At 43.6% G+C, this 18199-nt stretch overlaps 1 protein-coding gene across 1 annotated transcript in view; it reads right to left on the reverse strand.

Annotated features, from left to right (window-relative positions):
• dscaml1 (Down syndrome cell adhesion molecule like 1) overlaps positions 1-18199 on the reverse strand; it is a 95535-nt gene that overhangs the window by 15923 nt on the left and 61413 nt on the right. Inside the window, 18 exon segments of the mRNA XM_079679621.1 lie at positions 1089-1244; positions 1331-1370; positions 1376-1476; positions 4440-4680; positions 4845-4915; positions 5195-5362; positions 5952-6080; positions 6237-6333; positions 7495-7700; positions 9348-9527; positions 9702-9830; positions 10027-10305; positions 11905-12034; positions 12215-12357; positions 14390-14689; positions 15323-15598; positions 16624-16902; positions 17530-17676. Of these exon segments, the coding sequence (XP_079535747.1) occupies positions 1089-1244; positions 1331-1370; positions 1376-1476; positions 4440-4680; positions 4845-4915; positions 5195-5362; positions 5952-6080; positions 6237-6333; positions 7495-7700; positions 9348-9527; positions 9702-9830; positions 10027-10305; positions 11905-12034; positions 12215-12357; positions 14390-14689; positions 15323-15598; positions 16624-16902; positions 17530-17676 (3072 nt within the window).

The following is an 18199-nucleotide window of genomic DNA, read 5'->3' on the forward strand; positions in this document are numbered from 1 at the left end:
ATGATGCTTTGGCCCCCAGGGTGTGGCGGCCCCTTAAAAGGAAAAAAGAAAGATAACAATAATGGATCTCTGTTCAGTCTCTTCCCTGCTACTATGCTTACTACCTACTGTCTTTGTGAGTTAGAGGCAGAACAGAAGAAGACAGCTGAGAATTGTCTGTTTGCAGAATCCTACTGCAAACACTTTTCCATAATGATGCAGACACAACTGACAGGGGCAAAGGGAAAAGGGGGAGGCCGAGAGAGACAGAGAGCGCTAAACGTATGTGAAAAGGTTGCCCCCGGACACAGTGTCAACCCGCATCAGGGCAAAGGAGACACTCAGCTTGCGCACACTCACACACACTCAAAGACTAACACACGTATTTGAAGAGCTACTGCAGCAGGGCCAGCTCATAAAATGGAGATATAGTAAGGAAGAGAGAAGAAAGGTCTTTTCTGAAATGACACTTCTTAGAATCTCCCCTTCCCCTCTCCCCCTCTCTCTTGCGCCCACTTTACCCTCTCATTTTCTCCATCTCCACACGTCTGCCTCCTCCTCCGCCTGGCCCCAGGGAAGGAGAGGAGAGGCGGATACGGATGTAATCCACAGCCCGCCAGTGTAAGCACAAAATTAATTCTCTTTAAGCCACAAAGAATTAATCCCTCTCCTTGTGCTTGGTGCTGAGCGAGACTTGCACACAAACAATAGCGTTTGTACACACACGTGTACACACATACACGCACGCCAACTCTAAGACACTGTACAGATGCAAAAGCACTTGACACCCCCCAACACTTCCCCATATTCATTTTCACATGCACAGGCCCACACCCTTAGGCTCTGTAACCACACACACTCACACACACTTTTGGGCTTCTTAATTCTCATTAGCACTGGTAATGGCACATCAGAGCACAAAGAGGATTTTAATCAGCAACCTCAGTCTAACAAAGACGCCCTGCACCCTCCAGGCTCTCGGCCTCCCACCTTGCAGCCTAAACAAAGCACAACAACCTTTAGACCGGTCCCAAAGGTGTGGTGAAAGCAATAGACATAAAGGTAAATTCATTATAGACGTGGAAAGATCTACTAAAATGTGGACTCACAGTCTTCACGGGTTTGGATGTACAGGACGTTGCTACGGACCCCATCTCCAGCCTGGGTGTAGGCCAGGACCTGGATGCTGTAGTTGGTGAACTTCTCCAGGCCTTTGAGCTCCACCTGCTCCTTGATGGTTGTGATGTTTTGCATTTCACCCCATTCTGATAAACAAAAGGACAGAGATGTTCAGACAAACGGCTGAGCAGTTTTGAGGTATAAAGGAAGAAGCCAGACACACTGAACACACCTCCGTCCGGAAACACAGCCCAGAAGACGACGCGGTATCCTTCAACACGCCATGCAGCGTCATTCTGGGAGGCTCGGCCCATGTGATCACTGCCTCATCCGATGTTACAGAAATCGCTCGCACATTCTGAGGAGGCTGGCTGGGAACTGAAGACAAAGAGGAAGAGAGAAGAGAAATGCTAAGATCAAAACAACATATATTCAGTTATTTAACATTATGTATATCACCTAAAAAAGAATATTCCATTCGTAGAAGGAAGAAAAACATTTGCTGACTGAGCTAAGCCACAGATAAAATTGAGAAAATAACTAAATGATTAAATCCCTTAGAATTTAGTTTTATTCAACCCTTTAAATAGTTAAACTGGATGATCTTATTCCACATTGTCACAATATCCCGTTCATATGTTTTGCACCAGCTTATACTAGCTCTTCATTAAAGCTGTATGATGTTTATACAGAGTGAATAATTGAAAAACCCAATAGTCTAGATTGCTGTGTGCATAACTTTTACACATTTCTCAGTGAAAATATTTGGTATCTTTAGAGACTTAACTTAATTTCCCTTTTAGGTAGGATTCAGGATTGGAAAATTGTCAATTTAATTGTTTTTGCGTCATTTGATACACATTTCCCCCCAAAGGTTGCCAGATATATTTGAGATTAATGAATATTTTTAGACATTTTAAAACTAAATAGGTTTGAAAAAACGGAGTTTGTAATGACTGGTCCATCACATGGTCGTAGGGGTCAGAGGCTGCCATTTTAGCCTCAAAATTAGGACATTGGCAACTTAATAAATAAATACCTCCTCTCTGAAACCCCTACATTTCCATATCAAACCTGAAGTGAGTAAACAGGCTAGCGATCGATAAAAAGCTAATGACATGCGTCCAGCCTGATGTAAAGGACCATCTCTACAACCACCATCTCTCTTTCTCTGTACAAGCCTCCTTCTGTCCCCACAAGCCCAGGTGTCTCTTCTATTGGCTGCCGCTGACCATTAGTCTTTCAGGCTTTGAATAACGCACACTGTTGAAGATGAACAGAAGTCAACTTGTGATAGAAGGGGGGGCCGGAAGAGAGGAAGAGAGGCGAGTGAAAGACAGAGAGCAATGAAAGAGAGAGATTTGGCCAAGTCCACCAGGGAATTTCTCTGCAGCTGGTGAAGAGGTGGAGAGAGGAGGTGGGGGGGAAGGAGGAAGAGAGGGAAGGGGGATTATAATTCTGAAAAACAGGGTTTGGCACAAATAAATCTTTAAGCAAAAATAATTAGAAAGAAACTAAATAAGAGATATAAGACAAAGAATGAGGATATGAATGAAAAGGTGAGCTGGTTTTCCAAATTGTAAGCATTAGGTTCGGGGTTAAAAAGATGGAAGGCAGATGCATGATGGGTAAACACTACAACAAATCAGTAAGACTGTTGATGTATTGAATAACCTTGCATAAATAACAACATAAATGGAAGGAGAAAAAAAAAAGAAGGGCAATACGAGGACACAATGAAAGGCAGTTTTGGACTGGGTGACAAGGGTGGAGGAGGAGAAGGGGGTGAGGGGCAGAGGAAGAAGGGAGGAAGGGAGTTAAAAGCAAGGGGGGCAAGGGAAGGGCAGAAAAAGATGAAAAGAGGGAGCAGAGAGACAATGTGCTCAGCTGTGGATAATTACAGCAGGAAGCAGCGGAGGGAACGAGAGAGAGAGACAGACAGACAGACAGAGAGACAAGCTAATTATAATTATTTTTAGTATGCTTGTTGTTATCACTATTATCATAATGGCCATCAATATCACTGTCGCCACGGTGACAGCCATAGGGAAGAACTGGAGGGCTCATCCGGCTCTGGACCAATGGGGCTCCGCCAAATGTTCACTGGGTGGACAAGTATGTATGTGACGTATTTGTTTGTTTGTATGGGGAGAAAAAACAAATGTGGATGAGGTACATGTATGATTGAGCGTGTAGTTAAAGATATGTGCATTAGAAGCGTACAGATTAATTGAATTGATTGCAGCTCAACGCTGAAAAAAATGAGCACAAGAAGAACAATATATTTCAAGAACAATACCAAGTGCTCTTATAAGATATGATGATATTTGTCCTTGTAAAGATGCTTTTATGGGTGTGTTAATATGGCAGCTTCTTTTTGGATTTATTTGGCTCCTTCCTGGCCAAAGGTCAAAAGGTCAAATGTATTATTAGTTTATAAGAAAGCCTTTGGAGGTCCAATCCCCAACATGAATGAAGTCTAAAAAGTGATTTCTAATAATGAAAAAATCGGAATCTAAATAGTGACTCTGTTCAATACGAACACGCAGACAGTGGTGGATAATCTTTGCCCTATTTCTTTATGTTTTAGGAAAAAATATATTTAAAAAAATGTTTTTGCATATCTCTATTACATTTGGTTGTAGATAATCTCAAATTAAAAAGTGTTTGGTTTGGAGCTGAATAGAGTTGTGTATTGCAGATATAATAATAACCTACATATTTCATAATATGAATACTGGGAAATGCTTTTGTAGTTCATTCAATCATTTGCTCATTCATCTATCCATTCGCTCAACATTTGGCCCATCAGGCTGCATAGCAGTATCTCTGCATGTCTCACTGTACAGGGATCACTCAATGCTCTTTGCGGTGCTGCTGAATGGGTAATGTGTCTATGAGACTATGTGTGTCCTTGGTATTTGTAAAAAGCATTGGATGCCAGCAGCCAACATTTATTCTTGTTGAGAGAAGAGAGAATGTAATAATTTTAGGATACAAAGCATGGCATGATTTGACATAGATCAGACAGTGAGACAGCTAAGAGAACAATGGCAGCAGACAAACTGCAGTAACAGTGAATCAAAGCCAGAGCAGACAGTGGGGGATATTTCATAGGCCTGACAGTTTACTCTGCCACTGTTTTTAATACACCATGCAGTTTAACTTGTGTCCTTTATTGCTGCTGGTGACCAGTTCACATTTCCGCTCTTAAACAGACAAGATAAAATACATAAGTCCCCATGCTGATATATATATATATATATATATATATATATATATATATATATATATATATATATATATATATATGTGTGTGTGCTGTTTACTGCGATCCTCACCATCTTCCAGTGTTGTGGCATTGATCTCTGAGCTGGAGGGTCCTGTGCCGGCTCTGTTGAAGGCCTGGACCACCACACCATACTGAGCAAACTTCTTCAGGTTGTCCAGGGTGTAGACCTCACTGTCTCCAGTGGCCTTCATCTCCACAATGCTGTACTGGCCGTTACTGCCCGGGCCGTTCTCTCTGTATCCAATCTGGTAACCCCTGATAACCCCGTTCTGCAGCTCCTTCCTGGGGGCCTGAAGAATGAAAAACAGATATACAGTACTGACATCAAAAACATATTAGATTACTTTGCAAGCAGCTGCAATATGAGACGATCAGATAATTCAATGTTACACAAACACATCATCTTTCAGGAAGTACATAGCTGTTCAGAAGGCAGGCAATTTGAATACTTTACCTTCCATGTGACCCTGATACTCTGAGAGGTCACTGGCTGCAGGATCACCTCCATGGGAGGACCATCAGGCTCTGCAGAGACAGAAATTTGTGAGAGAGGGTTATATGGGTTGCATGTCCTACGGTCAAACCAACAATCTGTGGCTTTCATGTTTCTTTTAAGTGTCATGCCCCTCAAATATTCTGTTCTACACTTTTCACATACAGTTTCTCTCTTTCATTCAGGTAGATTCCCAATAAAAAATATCTGTCCAAGGACAGATGTTAGGGCAACACAGATGCAATGACTAAGGGGTAATACAACAAGAAAAAAGGAAATATTTGCTCACATTAGTGCAGTGCTGTACTTACGTGCTTCCTCTGTGCTGATGGTGAGTTCCTTGCTGGCCTCGCTCTTTCCTATCGAGTTATAGGAGTACATGCGGATGCTGTAGACAGAAGCGGGGTGCAGGTCCACGATGTTGGCCTGATTGTTGCTGGGGGAGATGTTTCGGGTTGCATGTTTCAGCTCCCAGGTATCTGGTGGAAATTGATATGATAAATTACGTAATTGGCCATCATAATCCCACTTAAAAAAACACATTTTGATTCATTTAGGGATATGTTGTTCTCACTCTTATGCAATATTAAGGCTATGATTGAAATCCCATTCTAACATTGTGCAAAGTCTGAACTGAAATGTTGCATTTCATTTTTACAGTTGCTTATTATGTGGACGTTGTGTACACAGGAAATGTCGAGATACATGTTGGAATAGCAAGAATTTCAAGTATGAGACGTGAGCATACTGGACAAACTCAACCGCCTCACAATGCATTGTGTCCTCCTTGTTTTATCCAACTGGTTGAATAAAACCGTTTCGAAAGAGGGGCAAATGTTGTATGCAGTACAGTGTATGTTAGTATGACATTTTGAACTCTAAGTCCTATTTAAGACTCAAGTACAGCTCTTGAGAATAGTATTTAGTTCAACAGTCAATTTCTATACATTCTGTTGTGTTTCAAATAAAGAAAAATAAACACCAAGAGCTCAGCACATACATACGCTGTCAGATTACATTTTCTATCCTATTTCCTGTGAAATTAATAAAATACCTTTTTTCACCTACCTGTCTTGTTCTTATACTCAATATCGTACGAGGTAATGACACTGTTTCCATCAAATCTCTGTGTCCACCGTAGATTCATACTGCGATCTTTCACTTCTCGCACTTCCAACTCTGGAGGGTCTGGGGGCTCTGACGATTTAAATTAGGTAGAAAGGGAGAAGAACAACATTAGGGATGAAATGGTGAAACCAAAATAGAGACACTTTTGGTTGGAAAAAGCAGGTTTGCGAAGCTGTGATCAATCTAAAATGGGGATGGTACATGCATTTGTATGTGAATGGTTACCTTGCACAGTGAGCTGAATAAGGCCTCGTCCTTCGCCGTAAGAATTGATAGCATGACATGAGAAGAAGACTGAATCCTCACGCTCTGCTGGCTTTAGCTGTTTGGAGAAAGGTATGAATACAAAATGTCAAAGAGACCAACATCATCTTTGAATGTAAAGCACATCTTCATTGCCCTGGTGTCAGTACATCTTTTACTCTACCCGCATATTTGGTATTTAAGTGAGTCACTGCTCGCTGCATTGGGAGGAGAGCTGCACTTGGTAACCCCAGGTGTCAAGATTCACTTCTTGCCACCCACCTGCTCAAAAAACGTCAAATGACACACCCTCTGTGCCATTTGTGTCCCTTTAGCTGGTAATGGCGTATCCTCACAGACTGTCGCTAAATCACAATCAATAACCCTATTGAAGCATGTTTTGCCTGTACTTTAAATAAAAATACATGCTTTAACAAGTAGATATGTCTAAAAGCACACGTGAAATAAATGAATTATTTTTGAATGAGATGAATTACAATCATTTTAAGGCGACAGGCAAGAGTCCCATCTGAAGTCTATATTTTGAGATGGATAAATGACACCAAAGGTGAATTAATCTTGTGGAATATGCAAACACAAGCTTGTTCCCTCTTGTGCGCATCAAAACAGCAGGAGGGGGGCTATCCTCAAATCTCACTGGACACAAAGTTATTTAGCTCCTCTTGGTTGTTACAGGGTGACCCTCTCTTAGTATCATAAACCAAAGACAGTCCATCAACAGGTGCAACAGCTGCCTGCACATTTTCACCTTTCCTGTGATACCCAACACATCATTTTAGTGGAGGTAGACATGTGGCTGCCTTAGCCAACATTGTGTGGTGGAGTGCAATGGTGACATGGCTATTTGCAGGTCTAAAGGAAGAGAGACATCATTCTTTTTTGGCAAAATATGTTGTGTGGATGTCCCAAAACTGAATAGCTTCCTCTCGTGAGATGATGGTCCGAACACTAACAGCTAAGTGATGATATATCATGGTGCAGAGCAAACTGATGTTAAACAATTAGATAGGCCTTGACTGTTACCAACCTTTAACAACCTCTAACACACTCTGTCTGATTTCCCCGTTATTTCCCACACTGCACACTAGAATCTGCCTTGACTCATAAAAACAGAGCTCAGACAGACATAAGAGAAAAGTGAAAGCTATCTATTTGTCATAAATAAATTGCTGTGTGATATCGTGAATTAGATGCCTTACTCTATATAAGAGCTTCTTACCTTGAGTGTAGACAACACCTCGTCCGTCTTCTCGTTGGGACTGGTGATAATGGAGTATCGGGGGTTGCGGTCAGGGTCAATGACTGTGTCGCCTTTCTCCCAGCGGATGATGATGGGCCATTCTCCCCTGGCTGTGCAGTTCAGCTCCTTCAAGTGACCCTTCTTAGCCATGGTGGTGTTGGGGTGACTGGTGATCATCGCGGGGACTGGAAGGAGAAGGGAAATGAAGTGTGAGATGAAGAGAAGGGGAGGACAAATGCGGGCGAAATGGTGGCAGTAAACAGATTGATGAGGGGGATATTAGAAGACAGAGGCGGATAAGAAAGAGAGATAGGAGGGAAAGATGGAGTAAGTGGATAATAAGCAGGGTTTAAGTGGAAAGAGAGTAAGACGTGAAATGGAGAAGAGAAGAGAATAGGGCAGTTTAAAAGGTGGAGTTCAGTGTAGCCAAGTTCCATTGCAGTAGAGTAATGAAGAGCTATGGTCAATGAGATAAAGTCAATAAACCTCCTCTCCTATTCTCCAATAGTTAACACTGGAGTGTAGGTGAATGGACAGGAAGAAGCGATACACTCCACCTTTCGTGTACACTCTACACATAAAATCACTCCCAATATTCTCTGGCCACACACACACACACACACACACACACACACACACACACACACACACACACACACACACACACACACACACACACACACACACACACACACACACACACACACACACACACACACACACACACACACACACACACACACACACACACACACACACACACACACACACACACACACACACACACACACACACACAATACCGATCTGAGGAGGGTTCTGCTGTTTTGTTTTCATCACTAATTCATCTCACCCTCCCTCTTTTCCTCTTTTTCTCCCTCTCCGCTGAGCGAAACAGACAGCATTGAGGGAGGCAGAGGAGAGGAACGGTTCAATCAATAACACTAACACCAGGGAGAGAGAGGCAATCCTGTGAAAGCAGAGCTTGGTGAAACTATTGCCTGTCTTTATGTGCACCTGGTTACATGTGTCTGTGTTTGCAGATGTCAAAAGAAGCCAGATAGTAAGCGTTAACATCTCTTTTGTTGGTATTGCTGTTTGTTAAGGTCAAGGTGCCGCTTCCTTCAAAGAAAACTGCCCACTTGTAATGCTTGACTTGATATTGACTGTATGGGTGTATATTTCCCCCATGCATGTTCACATTGCATTACATAGGGGTGTTACTGACAGTGAGGGCGGGATGAGAGAGATTGATTGCAGATAATGATTAAGCTCAAAGTGTTTTTGATTGTGTGCAGACAGATCCCAAGAGTCAAAAGATCAATTGCTCAGTTGCTCACTTTCTCGCTGCCTGTCACACACACACACACACACACACACACACACACACACACACACACACACACACACACACACACACACACACACACACACACACACACACACACACACACACACACACACACACACACACACACACACACACACACACACACACACACACACACACACACACACACACACACACACACACACACACACACACACACACACACACACACACACACACACACACACACACACACACACACACACAGACCCCCATTCTCCCTCCCAGTGTTCTTTATTGTTTTGCTCTTATGTCCATGGTCAGCTTTGCTGCCCAAACATCACAGGGACAGCAGTGCGAGCTGGCTCATTGGGTTGCAACCGTTTGCGTGAAGACTGATAAGGCCGGAGCATTGGAGCATCCCAGATGGCCTCTCCGCAGTCAGGTATGGCATGAATAACTCGTACTCTGCAACATTAGCTCGCATTAGATTGTATACTCACTCTTAACGGTAAGAACCATGCTCTTGCTGATGTCTGAGCCCACGCCATTGGAGGCCTGACAGAGGTAGAAGCCCCGATCCTCTTCCAGGACATGTCGGATGAGTAGAGAGCCGTTACCCATGATCTGGATACGGCCCGTCAGAGGCACAGGGTGATACTGCTGCGGATTCCCAATACCCGCTAGACAGAAAGAGACAGGAGATTATGATGAATTGTACCTTAACTGAGGATTCATCGATTTTGATCAAACTTTTTGTTGGGCCGTGTGAACTTATAAATAGGACAATGTGTCAAGAACAGCCAGCAGAGACACACCACAGTACATAGATAAACAATGAAACATGGGTCATGTACCTAGTGCAGCTTTGGCATGTTTCCACATGACTTTTGGAGGAGGGTACCCATCTACTGAACAGTTTAGGATCCCTGCCTTCCCATAGATCCCATCCTGGTTGTTGGGCTGAACCACAAACCGAGGAGGCACTGTGGGAAGAAGGAGAGAAGATATGAATAAAAAAACACTTAATTTTGACCATACTCCAACTTTAAGTCACCCAACTTTATTTGACTGCAATACTAAATCCCTTCAGTAATTTCATTAAAAAACTCTTCCCTTTACCCTTCAACCCTTTCAAAATATCACTTTTATACTTATATTCTCCGCTCCACTTTTTCTTACCTGTAACTGTGAGCTGCCTCTCCGTGCTGACAGTGGCAGCATCGTTGCTAGCAATGCAGGTGTAGTTGCCATTGTGTTTGAGCGACACTTTGGATATTTGAAGGGAGCTCATGAACTCCTTTGTGTCGATGGTGATGCCCGAGGAGGCCACGATCTCCTGCCCGTCCTTGCGCCATGTGATGCGTATTGGCATATCTCCAGACGACACCACGCAGGCGATGTACATCAGTTTGCCGATGGAAGTAGGTGGAAAGTCAAATGGCTGGATCAGTGGAGGAACTGTAAGAGGTGGAGAAGGGGTGGATGAAAGATTGAGCAAGAGATGGAAAGGTAAGGAAGGTGGATTAAATACAAATGAAGTAGAGGTGAAGTAACCGACATAAGTTAAACGGATAGTTCAGCCAGATGAAATCGAGGAATAATATATGATGATAAGGAATGGAAAATAAAGGAAAAAGATGAATGAATCAGTGAGAGGGTTGTTTAAATGAGTGGGTGAGTAAGAGGTGAATATAGAGATTTGAGGCAGATATTAATAAATTAAGGATAAAGAAAATAGTCAGATGTGAAGACACAGAGAGAATATGGTTAGACACATAGATGTGAAGATTGGGGGGCATCGGGGGGACATGGGATGGGAGGGTGAGTGAGTGATGTTAGGTAGAAGGATACAGAGGTGGGAGACATAAAGACATAGTGAGGTTTTTTGGGCATGGTTCAGAATCTGCTATTTTTACCTGACATGCTAATCGGTAAACTAGTGGTGTTTCTGTCCATCTGATTTCTTAAGTCTTTCATCAAAGCCTGGACCCCCAATCCTTCAAAAACACCGCACCCTGGCCTACTAGCCCACTCCCCACTCTGCAGCTGCCTGTGCCCCCTCCACTCCACTCCACCCTGCCCTGGTAAAGCCAGCCTATAATAGCTGCTCTAATTAGAGCCCCATCCGCCGGGGGAAGAACGGTGTTGCTATGGAGAGCAGCGGAGGTGATGGCGGTGGTTTGGAGTGGGGAAGGAGGGGAGGGTTGTGGTGGTGGTGGGGGGGTAACAGCTGAGACATCTGGGGGATTTAATCTGGGCCTCGTTAAAATTCATCTAATTAAATCAGAGACATGACGAGCACACATTTATACAAGCACATACCTACACCCATACCAAACGCAGCTAATGCACATTTACCCACGCATGTGCATGTCCATACAAGTATACTTGTGTACACGCATAGAAAAACACTGCAAAGACACCCGAGCATCACAGACTTCACACATCGGCTAATTTCAAGACGGAACACACAAAACTCACACTCAACAACTTCCTTCAACAAACGTGTCATGCCATCGCCGGAGAGAAGAGCGAATATCATACAAGATGACATGAAGAATATATAGCACACACTAACAATATGTAATTCACACACCTATTTGCATAAGAATAGCATGCACACACATATATTTGATCCAATAGCACTCAACATGTGGTTGAGAGGCTGCACTGTCGGCTCTGCCCCTTAATCAGGGGTTATTAGAGGCAATGCAGAGCGTACAGCTTTCTTCTTCCTCTCCCTCTGTTTCACTCTCCATCCCTCCTTCAGTAACCCTCTAATTCATTCATAATTTCTTCCGCCTGCGTCTTCGACATCATGGCCCTCTCAAACACACCTAGATGCACCTAAATTATGATATAAAGATATATTCACTCAATATGTTTAACTCATTGGACAATCCCCCAAAAAGTATACACTTATGTATCAGTTACACCACCGAACAAACTAATATGAGCGCTGCTATATTGAGAGACATCTGTATGACTCTTCAGCCTTATGTAAAAGAACTGTAAAACTGTCCGACAAAGTTTTTTAAATGATGACCTGCAACTGACCTTTGACGGTGATATAGACGGTCTGCGTGATGAACAGCTGTGGTTGGATGAGCACGCTGCAGACGTAGGCCCCCTCATCCATCCCCTTCTGAACATCGCTGAGCTTCAGGGTCCCATTCTCATAAACCACCTGAACAGAAACCATTAGTGTTATGATGCATGAATGGTCTTCTTATGCACACATTTTTTAAAAGCTGTGAATTCAAATGAGATGTCCAAAACATATCCGGCACTGATTCAGACCTCCCCATTCCTCCCCCCCCCCAGGTTCTGATATATTTTGAGCAGAAATGCAGAGAGCAAAATCCACCTGGCGATGATTGTCAGGCAGCAGAAGCCCCTCCTTGTACCAGTTGATTGAGTAATAAGGGTACCCAATCACACGGCAGTTTATGAAAGAGTTTCTTCCTGCCACTGCAGTGATGTTCTTCATAGGCCGAATCCTCGGTGGACCTGATGGGCAGAGAGAGACATATGGGCAGAGGGAGAGGGATGCAGAGAAAGAGAGAAGGATTGACAAGAGGAAGAAAATAGAGGGAAAAATTATAAAATCGTTAGATGATGGTGTCAGAAACAGGTTTTGGAATTTTAGGAATAAATGGGAGAGTTGAAAAGGAAGGGAGTTGGGGAGTAGTTAAGAGACAGCAGAGAAAAAAAGCATGTGAGGGTATAAAGAGAAAGAGAGATGTTAGAGTGCAAACTGCTATGAGTTGTATCACTGTCAATGTATCCTGAACCTGCCACATGTGTAGAGTGCAGGGCCAGCCTCATCGTGGAAACAATCAATGCATTTTCTATTGACTGTGGGGCATGGGTAAAGTGCTGTACTTTGTTAAAGGTTGCTTAGTGTGAAAAACACATTGTATTCTGATGGTTTCAAAGCAATGAACATGTGAAATCTATAAGGTTCAAACTATATAGTGTTTTGAGGGACGAGGAGAATTAGCTGGTCAAAACAAGTAATTGGCACAGTAGACTCACAGGATCAAAACATCTAGAAAAGATCTGATAAAAAATACAAATATATAACAGAAATTAATCTTGAATGCCTCAATATGTTTGTCATGTACTGTTGCCTAAAGACAGAGACTGAAGGCTGTCGGCCACCAGGTAGACAGACACAAAATGTGTTTAGCATTACTGGAAGTCACTGGGAGCGATCCCTCAATCATCCGTCACTTCTCCTGTGACCTTCTCACCATTGTAAGTCTTGTATCTTTGTTTTTGTTTCTCCTTCCAGCCCTCCTACCCCCACTTCTCTTCCTCCGTTTCTCTCTCCTTCCTTTCTCAGTGTGTGCTGAGCTTTGAAGTCTCAGCTCTGACGAGTGAAAGATGTATTATTCAGTAGCACAGACACACACACACACACGCCGACACACAAGCACATACAGTATAACGTGCATGTGTGTTCAACAAAGTCTGTGTGGCTCAGTATCTTTGCTGCTGGCCTCTCACTGAATGGGATAAGTTGAGTGCATCGCATTTCAGCAAGTGGGTTCGCTTACCAATGTGTTACCGCTTTGTCGTGTGTGGTTATGCAGGTGTGAGTCCATGTGTGTGTGTATTTGTTGAATATGTCTTGCATGTAGAGCTGAAACTCTCTGGCAATGAAGTTCATTCTCACTCCAATGATTATCCTGCCATGTCATCTTAGAGCGGACTCACATGTCACAACTACACATCTCCACAAAGAACAGAGAAAACAGAAACAGAAACAGATAGAGAAACAGAGAGAAAGAGCGTGATACATCCCTGTCCATCAGTGTCACTCCTCATTCTTGTTGTCTCCGACGACAGTGACATCACCAGTCCTGTCACCAGAGTTCACCATCACTCCCTCAGCAGACACTGGCACTCTTCACTCTTCTAACCTCTTCTCTTATTTCAGCTCTCTTCCCTCTATCTGTTGCCCTCTGTTTCTTTCTAAAGTGTCTTCATGCTTTTGTCTCACATTTGCTAAATCTCACTTAATCTCTTTTTGTCACTTTTCCTTTCTATATGTTTCGCAAAAAAATCACTATTTGAACAATTTGTATGCCTGTAAACGTGTGTGTGTGTGTGTGTGTGTGTGTGTGTGTGTGTGTGTGTGTGTGTGTGTTGTGTGTGTGTGTGTGTGTATACAGGTAACTGAAGTAGGTGGATCAGTGGGTGCATTTTTTATGTGTTCTTATGCATGTGCTTTTTCACAGGCACATGTGCAGAGCCACAGTAAGCATGACAACAGGAAATTAACAAACTGCAAGAAAGAAAGAGAATGAGAAAAACAACATAAACACCATATGTGCTGCTGAAGCAACAAATACAGTAACACACAAGAATTGTAAAGATTGACGGACAGAACAAAAAAGTAAAGAGAAAGAAAAATATATTTACAATAAAGCAAAACACACATATAGAGATAGAGGTAGAGATATAGAAGGGTACAGGGTAGGGGTCAGGCTATGGTAAGCATCTGTATGACTGATATTGAAAAGTAGACAGGCACCTCTTACGTTTATGCGCGCTTGGTACTCGGCACTACCGGCCGAGTTTCGTGCGGCGCACCGATACACTCCTCCATCGCGAATCTGCGGGCTGCTGACGTTGACGTGGCTCACAGTGCTGCCGTCGGAGAGCGTGTACTGGCTGGCTCGGACACGCGACAGGTCCCGGGCCACAGGCTCGTCGTCCAGGGTCCAGGTGATGGTGGGGGGGGGCGCTCCTTTGGCAGCGCACATCAGGGAAAAGGGTTCACCGGGGACCACCACCCTCTCGCTGAAGGAGGCGACAATACGGGGCGTACCATCTGAGAAACAAGACACGAGAGGTGAGAATTTAGAAACGTGTGTTACATTGTATTTAAATTAGCTCTATGTTAAAAACCACCATACTCTAGGAAGCAGAAGCAAATGACATTTGTTGTAAGGTACTGAAGTAACACTTCAGTCAGAAACTAAATGGAGCTGCATAAAGTCAAACATAACACAGCCAATCTGCTTGTGTGCTAGACTTACCTTATCCATATGAAGATACGGGCTATGGGTGTATACAGTATATGCATGTACTCAATGTGTGTGATAAAAGTACAATTCATTTTAAATAATTTGAGGGATTACAGTCGATGAACATACCAGGAATCCTATGCAATTATCAGTTTAATGTAAAATAAACTGTTATCACTCAATCAGTTTTCTCTCCCTTGTTAACAATCCTCAATAGTATATTTTTGGAAATACAGAAACAACTGCCAACAGGACTGCACATACAAAGTAGAAACATATCATCATTTCTCCATAGGTGGATTTATATAATGTAAATCATGCGTAATTGTTGTCTTATTAAGCATCAGAAGAAACACCAGCACAATAACCCCGGACAGTGTTTGTGATGTACACGTTCATGATTATTCACCGCCATGGTAATCCCTTTCTGTCCTCACCTTCCAGCAGTATGATGGAGAAGTCCTGGGCGGTCTGGCCCTTGCGCGTGGCAAAGCACTGGTAAGCTCCCGAGTGTCTCTTTTGTGCAGCGGAAATGAACAATGTCTCATTGTGAGCCCCCTGGATGGAAAAGTGCTGATCGGGCAGGACAGATTCAGTGTTACGGTACCAGGACACCATAAAGTGCGGGGAACCCTGGACGGCACAGGATAGGATGACTGTGCTGCTGATCCCCGTCTTCAGGTTCTTGGGAGACAAGGTGACCCGCAGTGGATCTAGAGATAAGGAAAAGAAAAGAGAAAAGGAAATGTTAGCCACACCTCCTCATTCATAAATCACAACCTAAACAGTGAGAAACATTACAGTGTTGGTATAACTTCCATAGCTGAACAAAAGCAATTTGTATTGAGTAAGGGCCAGGAAACACAAATCACATTTAGTTTTGGTGTGTATTAGTTGTCTGTGTTTCAATACTTCTTCCATTGCTTATGTGTGTGTGAGTGTGTGTGCTAGGCAGCGAAGAAAATAGAGATAGAGAGACAGAAAGGGGAGAAAATGTCAGTGAGCAATAAAGCAGCTGGTGTTAAGTGCTGGAGGCTGCTGAATGTGTGTGGGAGAGTGACAGTGCATGTGTAAGACTTTCTTCACAGGCAATGAGTGCACATACTGCAAGTGTGTGTTCAAGTATGTGTGTGTATGTGTACCACCTTCTATGCCCTGTCATAGGAGGTTTGTGGGATGCGCCGTGATGTGCCCCATGGCCAGTCTGCCCAGTGTCCACTAACTTCACCCTTTACCTCTCTCCCAGCGTCCCCTCCTCATTCATTCAAACACACAGCATTATGAAATTCTCTCTGTTTTTCCCTCCCTCCTTCATGTCCTTGGTAAACAGAGCGACAGGCCTGCAAGACCACTGGTCTGCTCTGTCACCGTAGCAACGCCTCGCTGGGGTTTGAGAGCACAGCGGGGGAACGAGCCGTCCTTGGACATCAGGCTCACGCTCGGCCCAGACGAGGGTGGGTTGTGAGGGTGGGATCTGTGGGGGGGGGGGGGGTTGTCGTGTAGCAGGCACGGGGCCAGGGCAAAGCCAACAGAGCTTATATGATGTCTCCAGTGCACCTGTCCATGACCTGACATCATCATTCATTACTTCTGTCCATCTCACTTACGCTCCAACTGCACTTGTCAGTGTTGAACAATGGAGGTCAAGATAGCTAAGGGAGTTCTAAGTGATGCATTGTTGTGTGCTGAATTTTGAGATGTTATTCTTCTACTGTAATCTCTTTAGTGTTTTACTCACCTATGACATTAAGATGACCCGTCACCTCTTTGGAGCCAAAGCTGTTGGTGACCTCACAGATGTAGTTACCACTGTCCTCAAGCCTCAAGTCGGAAACGGTGAGGCCGGTGATGCGCCGTGTCCAGCGGGAGTCAGCAGGTAAAGGCCGACCATCCTTCAGCCATCGGATGGTGGGGTTTGGGTATCCGGATGCAACACAGGGCAGCTCAACGCTGTGCCCCATCTGCACCTCACCGGACTGGAAACTATCCAGCACTGAGGGGGTGGACTCCGTAGGGTCTGTGGGTGTAGCACGACACAGAAAGAAACGTAAATTCATACATTTGGTTCCTAAGGAATAGTTGGATCATTCTTACTGAGAGTTAAATGAATACATTGATAATACACCCATGTCTGTACCATAACATAAAGCTAAAGCCTACAAAGACTGTAAACAGTGGACACAGCTAGCCTGGCTATGAGTTATGGGCTGCACTATAGTAGTAACTTGGATAACACCTGTTATTTTTATGCTTCTATGCTGGTTAAGGATCTTTAAACTCCATTTCATTGCACAAATCTGTGTTGTACAGAGACAATATATTTCCTTGAACTTGAACCTTAAGTACTGGTCGGTGGATTATCTTCCCAGGCTAGCTGTTCGCCCGGTTCCAGTCTCTATGCTGAGCTAAGTTAGGCTATACACCTCCAGGCTACAGCTTGATATTTACTGTACAGAGTAGTGTTGATTTTCTCATCTCATCTTGGCAACAAAAAAAAGTTTAAGTTACAACTGTTAAACTATTCCTCTAAAACATAAAACTCTGTAATGCAATTCTATCAAGTAATACAATTGTAAAAGACAAGCAGCTGCTCATGTTTTGATGGCATTTTAGTACTTTTAGTGGAAAAGGAAACTTTGCCTACCCATAACAGAGAGCCTGGCTCCATTGCTCTGGCGAGTCTCTCCACTGTACTTGTGCTTTGTGATGCAGCGGTAGGTGGACAGAGCATCTTCCTTCTGCACTTCTGAGAAATACAGAGCGCCAAATGAGGTCAGGAAGAAACGGTTACCTGTGTAGGAGAGCAGAGGGGGAACAGGTAGGGGAGAAAGGAAGGATTAGTCAACATATATGAGTTGCAAAAATGATAAATAAGGCATGTCATTAGCATGTAAAGCAATGCAAGGGTTTACAGATAGAGGGTGCGGTGTGCTGCACAGATTGTAAAGCCCCACATTTTTTCTTTTATTATTGCCGATATAAATATTATCAACTTTTACATTACATGTCACTTGTTAGATGCTTTTATCCAAAGCGACTTACATACTCAACACTGTGGACAATCCCCGCAGGAGCAATTTGGGGTGAAGTGTCTTGCCCATGCTGACTGCAGTGGGGTTTGAACCTGAACCCCCTGATCCAAACACCAACACGCAACCCACTGCACCACACGCCTACGACTTCACTTGTGTCTCATGGGTGCATTGGGCAGAGGAATTTTCCAGTTTAGACATTTGAGCTTTGAGGCCTAATCTTTCTCTGTTAAAAGGTAATATTATCTCACATCACATTGTGATTCGGACAAATGTGATTAC

This window comes from Notothenia rossii, assembly GCF_949606895.1.
Source record: "Notothenia rossii genome assembly, chromosome: 4".
Lineage (NCBI taxonomy): Eukaryota > Metazoa > Chordata > Actinopteri > Perciformes > Nototheniidae > Notothenia > Notothenia rossii.